General features: G+C 39.4%; 2 protein-coding genes across 2 annotated transcripts; one reads left to right on the forward strand and one right to left on the reverse strand.

Moving 5' to 3' along the window:
- Positions 1-7,540: 7,540 nt before the first annotated feature.
- On the forward strand, positions 7,541-9,366 carry LOC137073238 (tubulin alpha-1B chain-like). The gene is made up of 4 exons (XM_067441526.1): positions 7,541-7,680; positions 7,794-8,010; positions 8,123-8,271; positions 8,346-9,366. The coding sequence occupies exons 1-4, from the start codon at positions 7,678-7,680 to the stop codon at positions 9,321-9,323; spliced, it is 1,347 nt and encodes a 448-aa protein (XP_067297627.1). The 5' UTR covers positions 7,541-7,677; the 3' UTR covers positions 9,324-9,366.
- Positions 9,367-11,201: 1,835 nt separating this feature from the next.
- LOC137073239 (ras-related protein Rab-20-like) lies at positions 11,202-16,411 on the reverse strand. The gene is made up of 2 exons (XM_067441527.1): positions 16,033-16,411; positions 11,202-11,895 (listed from the first exon to the last, which is right to left on the reverse strand). Exons 1-2 carry the CDS (start codon positions 16,220-16,222, stop codon positions 11,345-11,347), a joined length of 741 nt encoding a protein of 246 aa, XP_067297628.1. The 5' UTR covers positions 16,223-16,411; the 3' UTR covers positions 11,202-11,344.
- Between the last annotated feature and the right edge of the window lie 54 nt (positions 16,412-16,465).

Below are 16,465 nucleotides of genomic sequence, written 5' to 3' on the forward strand. Positions count from 1 at the left end.
CTCTTCTTGATCGTTCCAGGGATGGACGGGGGCATGTCTTGATTATGACTGATGTTTTTCTAAGTTTACTCAGGCGGTTCCCACTAGAGACCAATGGGCCCTTACTGTGGCTGGGGTACTAGTTCATGAATGGTTCTACAAGTTTGGTGTACCGGCCCGCATACATTCTGACCAGGGTCGGAATTTTGAGAGTGCCTTGTTTCAACAGCTGTGTGATCTTTACTGGGTTCAGAAGACCCACACAACCCCTTACCATCCGCAGGGGAATGGACAATGTGACCCGTTCAACAGAACACTTCATGGACTTTTGCAAACTCTCCGGCCAGACCAGAAATGTGATTGGCCTCTGTATTTGCCCCAGATTATTTTCTCATACAACACTACGCCTCATCAGTCTATGGGTGAGTCACCTCACTTTTTAATGATTTCCTTCTTGGCAGAATCGTGGAACCAGGAGTTGGGCCTGTGAGCGACTGGGTGCAGGAGCATCAGAAGCGTTTCCAAGTAGCATTCAATACAGCCAAGGAACGATTGCTTCAAGTATCCGAAAAGAGTGCCATGATCGCCGAGTGACCCTGGGAAGTTTTAGGGAGGGCGATTTGGTTTATCTCCGAGCTAACCATACTCATGGAAGGGCAAACATTTAAGATGTGTGGGGAGCCACCATTTACAAAGTTATTAAAGTTCCTGGGGAGAGTCGAGCGGTGTATTCGATTGTACCCCTTAATGGCCCTGGTACAGTGAAGCATGTGCATTATCGTCCTCTTCATTCTGCCCCGGTTGAGGTGCAGAAACGTGCAGTTTTGTTGACCGAACCAGGTTCCTCAGTGAGTGAAGAAGAGTCAGATGAAGAGTGGTGGATTATTCCCCAGCAGGCAGAGAGGTTGGGTATCACTAACTCCTCCATAGGCCCTCCCACAGAGCCACTGGCAGCCGAGGACCCGGGAAGTTGTCCAGATGAGATCAATGATGAGAGGTTTCATAGAACTATTTTCATTCATACTCCGGGCTTGGGTTAAAAATCTGAGCTGGATGCCCTCCCCCGTACAGCACGCCAAATTGAGACGCACCCATTGTTATGAGTGAGCGAGCTGCCTGTCACAACATGGCCCCAAGTTGCGGACGGCGACCTCCATTGGCCAACAGTGCGCACGAGACATCTAGCCTTTATTATGGATATCTATGGCTCAGACATCCAGCCCTTGAGTATGTATTTGTGTGCTTGCATGCGTATGTGTGTGTTATTCCATTAATCTTTGTTTTCTGACTGAAGATGTAAACAGTTTGAAATAAACGGTGATGTAATGCATAATCAAGTTCAAGTTCAGTTTATTTGTATAGCACGTTTAAAAACAGCCACAAGGTGGACCAAAGTGCTTTACACTACAAGTTAAATAGTTAAGATAATTAGAAGAAAACAGACAAAAAACAAAACTACATTATAAAACCTGTAAACCTCCTTGCTGGATGTGGATTCGACGACCAGAATGACTGTATTGAGCACGAGTTATCGATGGTGTAGCTTCGTCGAGATCCACGATGAGTGTATGGTCGACGAGGTTGATACGCAACATCTGGATGGAGATGTAAAGCTGACGAGAGTTCAAAAGGATGGGAGCAGAGCTAAAGGAAGTGCCGCCACAAAGGATCAACACAGCAGGGTGGTATATTGCAGAGAGGAGCATCTCCTCGAGAAGCATCACACAGATCAGCTGATAATAGCTGGTCCAAACTCACTTTAGTCAGCGTAGCAGCATAGCAGGCAAATAACAGATAGATGATAGATGATGGCTATAAAATGTTAGGTTACTTGCATAACCCCAGTTCTCTGAGAAAAGAGCGAGGTATCTCACATATGGGAATGCCTCCAGGCGTGATAGACTATGAAAGCACCAATTACACCATGTCTGTCCAAAGGACGGACCAATCACATCTCATACATGGAGCCCACCCCCTCCCTATATATCTGGCTGTGATCCCCGTAAACAGTATTCTGAGCTTGCTCTTTCCCCGTGTTATGCGAGTAGGGAAGCTTGGTGAGATACCTCGCTCTGTTCTCAGAGAACCTGGATTACGCAATTAACCTAATGTTCTCTTTTAAACAATTGCTCAGTATCGCACATATGGGAATGATATAGCCAACTCCCGGAACGCATGCTTTCCGAAGCTGCCGAACAGACCCGGCAAGAACGAAAGATAACCTTTCAATTCTCCAAAGAGCCAACATTGAGAACTGCATGAGCCATAGAATGCGCAGTGACATCCAGATGGTAAAATCTGATAAATGTATGAGGGGAAGCCCAGCTTGCAGCTGCAAAAATATCTATATAGGCCAATTGAATCGCCTCTACCATCCAATGGTAAAGGCGCTGCTAGGAGATCGGCTCACCCTTACACCGGGTGGCCCATGAAATGAATAACTGATCATTCTTCCTGAACGATCATGTCCTGTTTACGTAATAGCATAACGCCCTTACAGGACACAAACTGTGCAATTTCAGCTCCTCCTCCGAAGAAAAGGGAGGGGGGGGGGGTAAAAGGCACGCATCTCCAAAGCAGAGTAGTTATAAGCTGAATCACTGACTTTGGGAACGAAAGCCGGGTTAGGCAACAAGTAGCCAGGGCCAGCGTTTGCTATAGGCGAGCTAGGCGGTTGCCTAGGGCGACAATTGTGTTAGGACAACCTCTTAGCGCGAGCGCGCTCTAGTGCCGCCCATTACTTCCTATTAAACATAGAATCGGAACAAGCGAAATACAACATAATGTTTATTAAACATGATCATCATAGGGCGCCCCCTCAGCCACACGTTTAATTACTTATCAACCTGATTATTAGATTGAATTGATGGTGATTATTGATTATTAGTTCAGTATTAGTTAGGTCAGGCAAGTGCTAATCTTGCACGTTCATCAAAAATGAGGCGTCTAAACCATGTGGATGCACAGGGACAGAAAGAAAGAAAGAAAGAAAGAAAGAAAGAAAGAAAGAAAGAAAGAAAGAAAGAAAGAAAGAAAGAAAGAAAGAAAGAAAGAAAGAAAGAAATCCCAGTATAAAGGTTAGTCTTCTTATTTCAGCCAATAAGTTGTCAATCAAAATAAAATTACTTAGTATTATCAATATTATCAACTAATATTTATTTTAGTTGATAATAATTATCAAGTAATATTATTAATATTGTCGCAAAACGCCACCTCGGGCAACCAAGGAGCTAGAGCAGGCCCTGCAAGTAGCTCAGTGATTATCAGTGAAAATTAACCTTCAACTCAAAGGGTTAAATCCCCAGCATCTCCAAGGATAGTTATCCTTTAACTCAAAGCTTTATCTGTTGCTCATTTCTCTCTGCCTAATTTATATTTGAGAAATAGCAACTAGCTTGAGTATAAGGCACATGTGACTCAGCACATCCTTCACAAGAGCAAGTAGTTCAGTGCTAGAGCTAATGCTTTGCATGTATGAGGTTATGGGTTCAATCCACAGCATCTACAAGGACAGTTATCCTTTAACTCAAAGCTTTTTCTGTGGCACATCTCTATTTGCCTAATTTATATTTGAGAAATAGCAACTTGCTTTAGTACAAGGCACAACCTTCACACAACCTTCACAAGGGCAAATAACTCCGTGGTAGAGCAAATGCTTTGCGTGTATGTAGGCCTGGGTTCAATCCCCAGCATCTCCAATGAAAATTATCTTTCAACAACTTGCTTCATCTCTTGCGCATTTCTCTATGCCTAAATTATTTTTGAAAAATAGCAACTAGTTTGAGTACAAGACACATGTAACTCAGCACAACCTTCACGTGGTCAAGTAGCTCAGTGGTAGAGCATATGCTTTGCATGTATGAGGTCCTGGGTTGAATCCCCAGCAACTCAGAGCTTTGTTATACTTTAACTCAAAGCTTTATCTCTGGCACTTCTCTCTCTGCCTAATTTATATTTTGAGAAATAGTGACTAGCTTGAGTACAAGGCACATGTAACTCAGCACAGCCTTCACAATGGCAAATAGCTCAGTGGTAGAGCATATGCTTTGCATGTATGAGGTCCTGGGTCCAATCCCTAGCATCTCCAAGAATAGTTTATCCTTCAACTCAAAACTTTATCTGTTGCTCATTTCTCACTGCCTAATTTATATTTGAAAAATAGCAACTAGCAAAGTACAAGGCACATGTAACTCAGCACAACCTTCACAAGGGCAAGTAGAGCATATGCTTTGCATGTATGAGGTCCTGGTTTCAATCCCCAGCATCTCCAAGGATAGTTATCCTTTAACTCAAAGCTTTATCGGTGGCACATCTCTCTCTGCCTAATTTATATATGAGAAATAGCAACTAGCTTGAGTACAAGGCACATGTAACTCAGCACAACCTTCATAAAGGGCAAGTAATGTAACCTTGTCACCACCCGCGCTAAAATTCAGACATGTCCGATGAACCGACAAGGCATGCAACTCACCCACTTACTTAGCTGATACTAAAGCAAGTAACAAGATCGTCTTCAGAGATAGGAGCTTAATATCAACACTCTCCAGAGGTTCAAATGGAGCCCAAGTAAAAGCATTCAGAACCAAGGATAAATCCCATGACGGGACCAGGCGCTTAGATACTGGTCTCAGACGCTTCACTCCCTTCATAAAACGGCATACAAGAGGGTGCCGTCCCACTGAACCTCCTTAGAAGCCTATGTGACAGGCCGAATGGCAGCCAGGTAAACTTTAATCGTAGAAAATGCTCTCCCATTGTCCATTAAGCTTTGTAAAAAGCAGAGAACATCACTCACCACGCATTGAAAAGGAATAACTCCTTTACGTGTACGTGTATTATTCCTCAAACACATGCCATTTAATGTCATAAAGAGTTGATGGAGCTCTAGCACTCTGGATATTGTTTATAACCTCTTGCGGGAGCCCGAGTGCATTTAAATTTAACCCATCATAGGCCAGACCCAAAGATCGACTCGTTCTTGGTGCGGGTGAAATATCTGCCCCCAAAAACCGCTCCCCAGCCCGACAGGGATGCATCCGTTGTCACTACTTTTCTCAACGACACACAAGGGAACCCCTTACCAAAATAGACAGGGGTCTTTCCACTGACGAAGAGCCGTCACACAATCCCCAAGTATTCTCACTCTGCACGTGAGGTGCCGATGAGGACACAGTCGCCTCGTTGCTACCCATTGCTGGACGGCTTGATCATTATATCTTTGTGAGTACAGTTTATAGAAAAATAAACGAACTGGATTGATCCTTGCAACACAGAGTTATTACAGTTAATGCCCAGAGCCCCCACTCAGCTAAAACAGCAGCTTTGGGGGCATAAACCTCTTAACACAAAATGCAATTAAAAATTTTGTCCAACATGAACAGGTCCCTTACATGACAACGAGATGCGTTTAGCCACTTAGCCATTGTTTAAATTCACCTGCTTTAGACGGAGCTGTAGTCTCGTGCTGAAGTCCTGTGGGAACTCCTTTGTAGCCAGAAAAAAAGGCAAATAGTCCAGTTGGGAAGAGTGTTGTGTGTATGAAGAAGCTCTGCTCATCGGCTCGTCGGTTCTCCATATTGAACGTGTCTGAAAGAAACAGTTTTCGATTCTGTACTGCTGATAATAAATATAAAAGTTTATTTTAAAATAATATTTTAATGTTGTGTAAAATTTGTGTATAATACTATAGACACTTGATTGAGAGATTTATTTGTAACACGAATAACACGCCCCTATATATTCAAGTCTCCGCCTCCCCCTTGCCTCATTTTACGCCATGGACACACGGAAGATAGCAAATAAGCGAAACTTCTCCAACGTGGAGATCGGGCGCGCCTCAAACTTCTTACTAGTCCACTAGTCAGGGCACTGAATAGGACATAAGTCAATAGGCTGACTCCCTGATCAGTGCCCTGACTACTGAACTAGTGAGATGATTGAGACGCCCATCGAGACAATTACCAGGGAAGTGGAAAAAAAGCGAAATTGTTTTATTTGGGAGTTTAAAGAGTGGGATTATTAAAGGCACCCAAAAAACAAACAAATATGGACCCAAATTACGAGTACTGTTAATAGTGTGGAGGTTGAGAAGTGCATTCCAGCAGTTTGAAGCTGTTTGGCACATTTTACAGCACATGTTTTGGGGTGTAAGATATGATGATGTGATGTGGAGTAGCCTCCATCCATTCACATTAATAATTGCATGACAATTTGTAAGATTCTTTTTATTATATTATTATGATTTTTATTATTAATGACGCTTATTGTTATTTAGAAGAAGAATGTCATTATTATTTATTTTATTCATATTTAAAAGAAGAAGAATGTAATTTTTATTATTTTGTCAGTCTGAATTATTCAGTCCCAGTTCGTGCGCAGCTTCCGCACAGGCTCGCAACTGGAGGAATACATGCCTCAAATGCTTTGGTAGCCTATAGTCACAAAAATTAAACATTGAAGTCTACGTTGCACAAAAAAAAACACTGACATTTATAATTACAATGTTGTTGTTTTTTACAGTGGGTCATAATATAGCATATATTCGTCAGTGCATTTTGTGGTGTTAGGAATTGTTTTTCTGCACATTTTTGCAGTAAACTCAAAACGTGCGTACACCACCTCCTGAGCTGGCGTAGGATTTGAGCGTGCCGTCCATATTGATAAATCTCAAAGTCACCGTGGGTTTGGGTGTACGCAAGGTGTACGCTGGAAATTTGGTGTATGCACTTTTGTGAGGGCCATTGTGCAGTTAATCTTTGTCGTTCATGAATATGAGTGATGACGGATATTATGGGAGTGGCTTGATGCAGCGAGAGATGCAGATCATTTGAATTGACTGTTAAGAAACTTCAATTAATATTGTCACATAACAAATCTGCTTCAAATTGAATTAAAAATAAAATTACAACACTGAAATAAAAATGTAAAGTGTGTACAAACATTACAAAATCGTCAATATAAATAATTGGCATCATGTTCATCAAAACAGTGCACATTTAATTTATCTAGCTTTTATGTTGGTTTGGCCGATTGTCTGTTTCCTTATAAAGGTCCAGAAATTCATGTTTTTTCTTCTTCTTTTTTCTTTGACAAGTTTTTTGATTATATTAATTATTATTTATTATTATATAATTTTTTTTTTATTATATGATGTCATTACGCTGTCTTGACTCCAGCCAATCGCTGCATTACTGATTGTGGTTTTGGGTATCAATGCATCTGCCGTCTTCAGGGAACACACAGGCACGAGCAGTGATCTCATATAACTTAATCCAGATATTTTAATCCAATCCGCAAATTTGTTTGAAAAAAACTAATTAGCCAGAGATCAGTTGTCACGATTAAAAGATCTGGGATCTGTCACATACTCTCAGATATATTAAGCAAGGTACGAAGAACGGGCCCCTTAGCTGTAAAAAAATATAAGTGGGAAAAAAAACTTGTTCTACTTTTATTCTGCAGGACTGGTTCCCTCCATTAGAGTTGATTAAGAACCACATCCTTCTGATTAGCAAACAATACAAATCAAGATCAGGTGGATTGCTTTTGAGTAGTTGTGGAAGTGATTTGGTTCATTTTAAAAAGTTTGCAGTCAATACTTTTGGGGGAGAAGTTTGGCTTGGAAAGTCAAAAGTCTTTTATATTTGTAGGGTTTACAAGCGCTGAATTAAGTTCTGTTTGCGCTGATTCTTGAGCACAATGGTGAGATTTTCACTGGCTTACTAATGCTACTACTTTACCATTTCACTCCAGTTGTGATTGTTATGTGTGCTTCTTTATAATATATATATTTATTTTGTTTTGGGTCAATCCAGAGGGAGTGCATTTCCATACATATTGGCCAAGCAGGTATCCAGATGGGTAACTCTTGCTGGGAGCTGTATTGTTTGGAGCATGGCTTCCAGCCAGATGGAACCAATGTTGAGGGCACCTTGTTGACTGACTCCTCTTTTGGCACTTTCTTCAGTGAAACGGGTGCAGGGAAGTATGTTCCTCGGGCAGTCTTCATTGATCTAGAGCCGACTGTTGTTGGTAAGCCTGAACTCAAAAAAAAAAGAGTTTATTTTCTGCATTATTCAAACTCTTGTCCCTGTAATTCCAGTGTACAGTTTCTTTTCTGTCCTTTGTTTTATTTGAAATGCAGATGAGATCCGTAACGGTCACTATCGACAACTATACCACCCTGAGCAGCTCATCAGTGGCAAGGAGGATGCAGCCAATAATTATGCTCGTGGTCACTATACCATTGGCAAGGAGATTGTAGACTCTGTGCTCGACCGGATGCGTAAAATGGTACGTTTTTAAGGTCCTTTAAACTTTTGTATGTATTTGATGACCTCTCCCCTCCTCCTCTGATTCCTCTCTAGGCGGACCAGTGTACTGGTCTCCAGGGGTTTCTGATCTTCCACAGTTTTGGAGGTGGAACGGGTTCTGGATTCACTTCTCTGCTGATGGAGCGACTGTCTGTCGATTATGGTAAAAAGTCAAAGTTGGAGTTTTCTGTGTATCCTGCCCCGCAAGTCAGCACAGCTGTGGTTGAGCCCTACAACTCCATTCTTACGACCCACACCACTCTTGAGCACTCCGACTGCTCTTTCATGGTCGACAATGAAGCCATCTTTGACATCTGTAAGCGCAACCTTGATATTGAGCGGCCTTCCTACACCAATCTGAACAGGCTCATCGCACAGATTGTGTCCTCCATTACGGCGTCACTGCGCTTCGATGGGGCCCTAAATGTGGACCTAACAGAGTTCCAGACCAACCTGGTTCCGTACCCTCGCATCCACTTCCCACTGGTCACCTACGCTCCCATAATTTCGGCTGAGAAGGCCTACCATGAGCAACTCTCTGTACCAGAGATCACCAATGCCTGCTTTGAGCCGGCAAACCAGATGGTGAAGTGCGATCCTCGTTGTGGAAAATACATGGCCTGCTGTTTGCTGTACCGTGGGGATGTGGTTCCCAAAGATGTCAACGCCGCCATAGCCAACATTAAGACACGACGCTCCATCCAGTTTGTAGACTGGTGTCCAACAGGGTTTAAAGTCGGCATCAACTACCAGCCGCCCACCGTTGTGCCAGGAGGGGATTTAGCCAAGGTGCAGAGGGCTGTCTGTATGCTGAGCAACACTACTGCCATTGCAGAGGCATGGTGCCGCCTGGACCACAAGTTTGACCTGATGTATGCGAAAAGGGCTTTTGTGCACTGGTATGTAGGTGAAGGGATGGAGGAAGGCGAGTTCTCAGAGGCACGTGAGGATATGGCTGCTCTAGAGAAAGACTATGAGGAGGTTGGGGCTGATTCCACTGATGACTGTGGGGAGGAGGAAGAAGAATATTGAAGACATTTTGTACTCTGCGTAAATAAACTTAAAAGCATGTGAACTGGTTCTTTGACTTGTTTTGTCTCTTTGGTTCACTTGTTTTAGGGAGCATAATTGAGCCACTGTTCAGCTGCCCACATTTCAGAGAGGGTGAGGGATGTCTTCACTTTTTTTTCATAACCCACATCCTTCTAATGGACTTTAAGATGCTAAAGGTTTATCTCATCTTAATGGTGACTATCACCCCTTTCATTATCATAAATGAACCTCATTTGTTGAGGACAGTCATGCATAATGGGGTAAGGGTCAGTGGTTAAAAAGGGCACTGCTGGCACCATGCATCACAGGGTTATTATATTTCTCTTCCTTGCCACTGTCGCCTTTCGGCTTGGTTTGCTTAGTTGGGGACACTAAACTTATGATCCACGTTATTCAACTAAATATACAAATTTAATTAATTGGGTCATACTTAATTTGATAAACTATCCAAATCAAACTAGCCCAATCAAATTGTTGCAATATTGTCCTGTTTAACACTTAAGCTGCTTTGAAACAATCGTCATTGTAAAAGTTCTATATAAAGTTGGTTGTTTGATTGTTTGAAAGGTTCTCTTGCTAGTAGTGTTTTAAAGTGGATAATTCTCTAAAGCAGTTTTTACATCTTGTCTGACCATCTCTGGTTCAGCTGAATATGAATAAAGAGCCACTACAGAAATGTTACATTTTAAAGAATCAGTGTATATACTTTTTTTTTTTTTTTGGTCATAACCCACACCCTTCTAATGGATTTTCTTCTAGTCAGTCTTAAGTTCTTTGCACTCGTGTGACCTGCTCCATACAGAATATACATTTTAAACTTTAAAAAAAAAATCTATATATGAGTCTTTAAGGAATATATGGGTGGGACTTAAATTCCATATCAACAAAATTGTTTGCTAGATCTGCTGGCTAAACAGCTTTACTTCACAGTTTTCAATCTGTCCTTTTTGGCTCATGTTAGTGTACAAGCAGAAGCAACTGCTTTAGATGCCATCATTCTACAAAAAAGAAACCTAGCATTTATCTATGAAGTAGCTTGGAAGCTGTAATCATTACAGAGGAGAACTTGATTTGGCACAGATTATTGGTACTAGAAGTTCTATTGAAGATTGTTCTTGGTCTTCTCTTTGCCTCTACTAAGAAGTCTTTTTGTTTGTTTTTCCAATAGAAATGCTAGCAGGAAACAGATTTTCTAAAACTATTCATAGCCTTACCCTGCTACTCCTGGAAAAGAGTCAATTATAATCTTTTTCAGATCTTCAGTTTGCTGTTTGAGGAGCCAATGGTTTTTGGATGCAAGTCCATTACTCAGACCTCTGGTGGGACTTTATAGGAACATTATTGCACAAAAAACAAGTATGACCCAGTTTTACAGGAGAGCAAATGACAGCAGATTATAAAAGTGGAAAAGAGTGAATGAAAAACAAACCTATTAACAACTTAAAAGCACACTCTGTTTTTGTTTAATAATTGTATTCATAAAACTTTATTTAAATGACAATCACAAGTCAATAACAATAATATACATATACAAATTTCCATATTGAAATGACAGTAAGTTAATTGAAAATAAAATAATTTTTAAGATCCTCAAAAAATATATAATTATGATAATGTATATTTGTTTATCTTCAACACTTTTGTAAAAAGGAAGTGTTCAGAAGAATGTGAACCACCTGTGAGCCAAAACACAGAGTAAGTTCAAAGTCTTTGTGCTCTAATTAAGAAAAACAAGATTATCTTGAAGATATAAAGAGGCTTCAAGAGCCTCCTCTCTCTCTCTCTCTCTCTCTCTCTCTCTCTCTCTCTCTCTCTCTCTCTCTCTCTCTCTCTCTCTCTCTCTCTCTCTCTCACACACACACACACACACACACACACAAAGCAAAGACAATGTACTTGTTTACTGCAACAACGTACAATATTTACTCTGAGATTAAACAGTTCTGCAACAGATCATAAACCGATGCATGTTCATGCATGATCCTCTCCAGCAACTATTCTCATGTGCAACAGTTCCTTTTGCTCTTCCTCCCCTCATCATTATAGTCCTCCAAACACAATGTGGGCGACTCACTTTGGGAGCGTTTTTGAGTGATGTATGGTAACACCAAATCAAAGAGTGTTTCGAACATAAAATCTACATTAAATCCAGTCTTAGCGCTCGTCTCGAAGCACATCTTCTCTGCTGGTGGACTGATGCCCTCTAGTGCCTTACTGCGAATTATGCGGTTGTAAAGTGCTATGGCATCATCCTGATTGACCTGTTTGTGCAAGGGCATGTCTGGGGGGGTGAGGCAGGATGGAAGGGGAAGTACACTACCCTCTTCTGCCCTGACTTCCTCTGGGATCATAACATGGGCTTGACGGTCAGTGAGGTCTGCTTTGTTGCCCACGATGGCAAATAAGCTGTCACTATTGGCAGAGTCAGTAAGAGAGAGAAATCGATCTTCAAGCTCTACAAAGCTCTGCCAGTTTGTGACATCATACGTGAGAATGATGGCTGCAGCGCCACGACAATACATGGAACCCAGACCATGGAACTGTTCACGACCTGATGAAATGAGAAGCACAGAAATACAGAGATGAATAGATCACATATATTAAAAATGGCCACAGTCATTATATATATATATATATATATATATATATATATATATATATATATATATATATATATATATATATATATATATATATATATATATACAGTATTGTTCAAAATAATAGCAGTACAATGTGACTAACCAGAATAATCAAGGTTTTTAGTATATTTTTTATTGCTACGTGGCAAACAAGTTACCAGTAGGTTCAGTAGATTCTCAGAAAACAAATGAGACCCAGCATTCATGATATGCACGCTCTTAAAGCTGTGCAATTGGGCAATTAGTTGAATTAGTTGAAAGGGGTGTGTTCAAAAAAATAGCAGTGTGGCATTCAATCACTAAGGTCATCAATTTTGTGAAGAAACAGGTGTGAATCAGGTGGCCCCTATTTAAGGATGAAGCCAACACTTGTTGAACATGCATTTGAAAGCTGAGGAAAATGGGTCGTTCAAGACATTGTTCAGAAGAACAGCGGACTTTGATTAAAAAGTTGATTAGAGAGGGGAAAACCTATAAAGAGGTGCAAAAACTGATAGGCTGTTCAGCTAAAATGATCTCCAATGCCTTAAAATGGAGAGCAAAACCAGAGAGACGTGGAAGAAAACGGAAGACAACAATCAAAATGGATAGAAGAATAACCAGAATGGCAAAGGCTCAGCCAATGATCACCTCCAGGATGATCAAGTCTGGAGTTACCTGTAAGTACTGTGACAGTTAGAAGACGTCTGTGTGAAGCTAATCTATTTTCAAGAATCCCCCGCAAAGTCCCTCTGTTAAAAAAAAGGCATGTGCAGAAGAGGTTACAATTTGCCAAAGAACACATCAACTGGGCTAAAGAGAAATGGAGGAACATTTTGTGGACTGATGAGAGTAAATTTGTTCTTTTTGGGTCCAAGGGCCACAGGCAGTTTGTGAGACGACCCCCAAACTCTGAATTCAAGCCACGGTACACAGTGAAGACAGTGAAGCATGGAGGTGCAAGCATCATGATATGGGCATGTTTCTCCTACTATGGTGTTGGGCCTATTTATCGCATACCAGGGATCATGGATCAGTTTGCATATGTTAAAATACTTGAAGAGGTCATGTTGCCCTATGCTGAAGAGGACATGCCCTTGAAATGGTTGTTTCAACAAGACAATGACCCAAAACACACTAGTAAACGGGCAAAGTCTTGGTTCCAAACCAACAAAATTAATGTTATGGAGTGGCCAGCCCAATCTCCAGACCTTAATCCAATTGAGAACTTGTGGGGTGATATCAAAAATGCTGTTTCTGAAGCAAAACCAAGAAATGTGAATGAATTGTGGAATGTTGTTAAAGAATCATGGAGTGGAATAACAGCTGAGAGGTGCCACAAGTTGGTTGACTCCATGCCACACAGATGTCAAGCAGTTTTAAAAAAACTGTGGTCATACAACTAAATATTAGTTTAGTGATTCACAGGATTGCTAAATCCCAGGAAAAAAAAAATGTTTGTACAAAATAGTTTTGAGTTTGTACAGTCAAAGGTAGACACTGCTATTTTTTTGAACACACCCCTTTCAACTAATTGCCCAATTGCACAGCCTTAAGAGCGTGCATATCATGAATGCTGGGTCTCGTTTGTTTTCTGACAATCTACTGAACCTACTGGTAACTTGTTTGCCACGTAGCAATAAAAAATATACTAAAAACCTTGATTATTCTGGTTAGTCACATTGTACTGCTATTATTTTGAACAATACTGTATATATATATATATATATATAAACCAACACACATAAGATAAGTATGTTATTCAGTAGTCTTGCCCTCTAGTGAAATGTCAACTTGAGAGCTGTTGCGACAAGAGAGCTGAGTCAGTAAGACTGGAAGCTGTCAGTCCAATTTGTGACTCTTGAAATTTGTATTTCTGTGACATGGAAAAAATTTATATTTTTTTGTAATGCAATATTACATGCATGTTTTGGTAACCTATTACCTTCTCTCCTTCGTTGAGTACATTGGGGTCAGTTCATTTAGCCATACTACTAACAAATAAAAGAAATGATGTTCCTTTTTTATCACCGTCTGAAAGTCAAGTTTTCATGATTTTTTTCCCCCTGGTCATTTATGGGGTCAGCTGTGAAATTTCTGTTCCTCACTCACTTCAGCTACATCGGGGTCATTGACTTTCACTATGACTTTAGAAGACCATTCACTTTCATTTTATAGAAAAGAGCAGTATAAACAATTCACCTAATGTCATTGTATATTTTTATTGTTTTACAGAATAAAGAAAATCTTTGGGGTTTGGAAGACATGAGGTTGAGTAAATATGGCAGAACTTTCGTTTTTTGGGTAAACTACCTATTTTCTATAAGCGCTTCAGTAAAAAAAAAAAAAAAAAAAAAAAAAAAAAAATACAGCCCTCACATTTTTGCTTTTAAACACCCTGGCTCTTATACTTCGTGAGTGCATTAGTAATGTCATATTTGCTTTTCCAATGAATTTGTGAAATTGAGTTGGCACAAAGGGGTTAAATATGAACAGTATATCATTAAATTTTAAGGAGGAAAATCGAAAATACTCCTTTAAAATACTTCATTCTCATTCTCTCATTGTTTTTAAATGTCAATATTTTCTAAAGAATTTTCCTGTTTGTTTTGTAAGTTAAAGATGTTATAGATATTGCTATGTGCAATATGTGAAAACAACCTCGAAAAACAAGAACCGTATAACCTCATTGACTTGTTTAGACTAAAGCCAAGAGGGTCAAATATCCTTTTGCGTTAACCTTATTGATTAAAGAAAACATAGACCTGCTTCTATTCAGCAAATGTGCAAATTGATATTATAGGCTATCCATGACTAGCCTACTAAAATTTAGTGGGGGGAAAAATCCACATTCATGACTGAAACTACCAAGATTGCCAAATCTTCCAAAGAACACGAGATAACTTCAGTCATTGATGCAATATGTCATTTTTTGCCCTTTTTCTTCCCCCTTATTAGTGCGCTGTCAGAAACTAGAAATATATATATATATATATATATATATATATATATATATATATATATATATATATATATATATATATATATATATATATATATATATATATATATTTTTTTTTTTTTTTTTTATTTTTTTTTTTTATTCATAAAGAATATTTATTCTCCCATACATTTAATTTGGCAGATCATATTACTCAATAAGATTTTATTTAGTTGATAAAAGGAAGCGATGTCTTAGGATCGTGGCATATGATGGTTCAGGGGCATTTAGGAACTAACACAAGACTCTAAGGCATGCCACTTGATTTCATCACAGTCAAAATGTAGGTGTGTCTGTGTGTCACACTCTTTCCCACACACACACACACACACACATTTGAATCAGATTCCCCCGACTCCACCGAAAAAGGAAAATTACTTTTGCTATAATTCTTTAAATGCTTTCAGCACCTCGTTGGAATCAATGCCACTTAGAATTAAGGCAGTTCTGAAGGCGAAAGGGGGTCAAAACAGTATTAGTATGGTGTTCCTAATAATCCTTTATATATATATATATATATATATATATATATATATATATATATATATATATATATATATATATATATATAATTTAAAAACATAAATAAAAAAAAAAAACATTACTATTCTATTAAAAATTGAATTGCCAATTTACTTGAATAACCAAATAACCAATGACAGACAACGCTGTATCCCAGTAATGCATGTTTACATTTAATTGCCCATATTTTATTTTAAGATAAATAATGGAAACATTACGAATGCAAATGTAATGATTTCAATCAAATAACCTAAATCTATTTTTACTTTAAAAAAAAAAACATAAACAAATAAATAAATACTGTGACTTTCACTCCACACATCCAAAAACATAGATGTGGCCAAAAATCCCACACAAAACTTTGATAATACAATGTAATGAATCACTATTTTCCAGAGGCACAAAATTGGATCAATAATACTCAAAACTGTTTTGACTGTCTAAATCTCGCAAACGTTGGTATTAAGATGAAATGACCAAATTAAAATCTTTTGTGTCATATGGTCAGGAGGAAAACATTTTTTTTTTTTTATATCAATCTTACCCGCTGTATCCCAGATGGAGATGTTGTATGGACCCCACTGCTTCAAGAAAAATGCTCCACCAATTGTGCTTAAAGTGTCCTTAAAGTTTCTCTCTGTGTATCGGTGCAGCAGGGACGTTTTCCCTACATTCATGTCTCCTATGACAACCATTTTAATATCGGGCTTTCTCATTTTCCCAGGTGAAGACATGATTTCAACGGTGAGCAAGACGCTCGAAATTATATTGGATTTCCAACTCCGCCTTCCATAACAAATGCGGGCCGTCCAATTTTACTCCGTTTTCTCTTACTGACTGGTGGGTGTTTATCGGTTTTTGGCTTGTATTGCAGAAGAACATAAAGGAGCAGATTCTCGCCAGCAGGTCTTCCGAGTATTAAGTGTTTGAAATGGTCTTGTTCGTGCTTAAAAACACGTCCAAAAACACACACACAC

Source organism: Pseudorasbora parva, chromosome 4, assembly GCF_024679245.1.
Source record: "Pseudorasbora parva isolate DD20220531a chromosome 4, ASM2467924v1, whole genome shotgun sequence".
Taxonomy (NCBI): domain Eukaryota; kingdom Metazoa; phylum Chordata; class Actinopteri; order Cypriniformes; family Gobionidae; genus Pseudorasbora; species Pseudorasbora parva.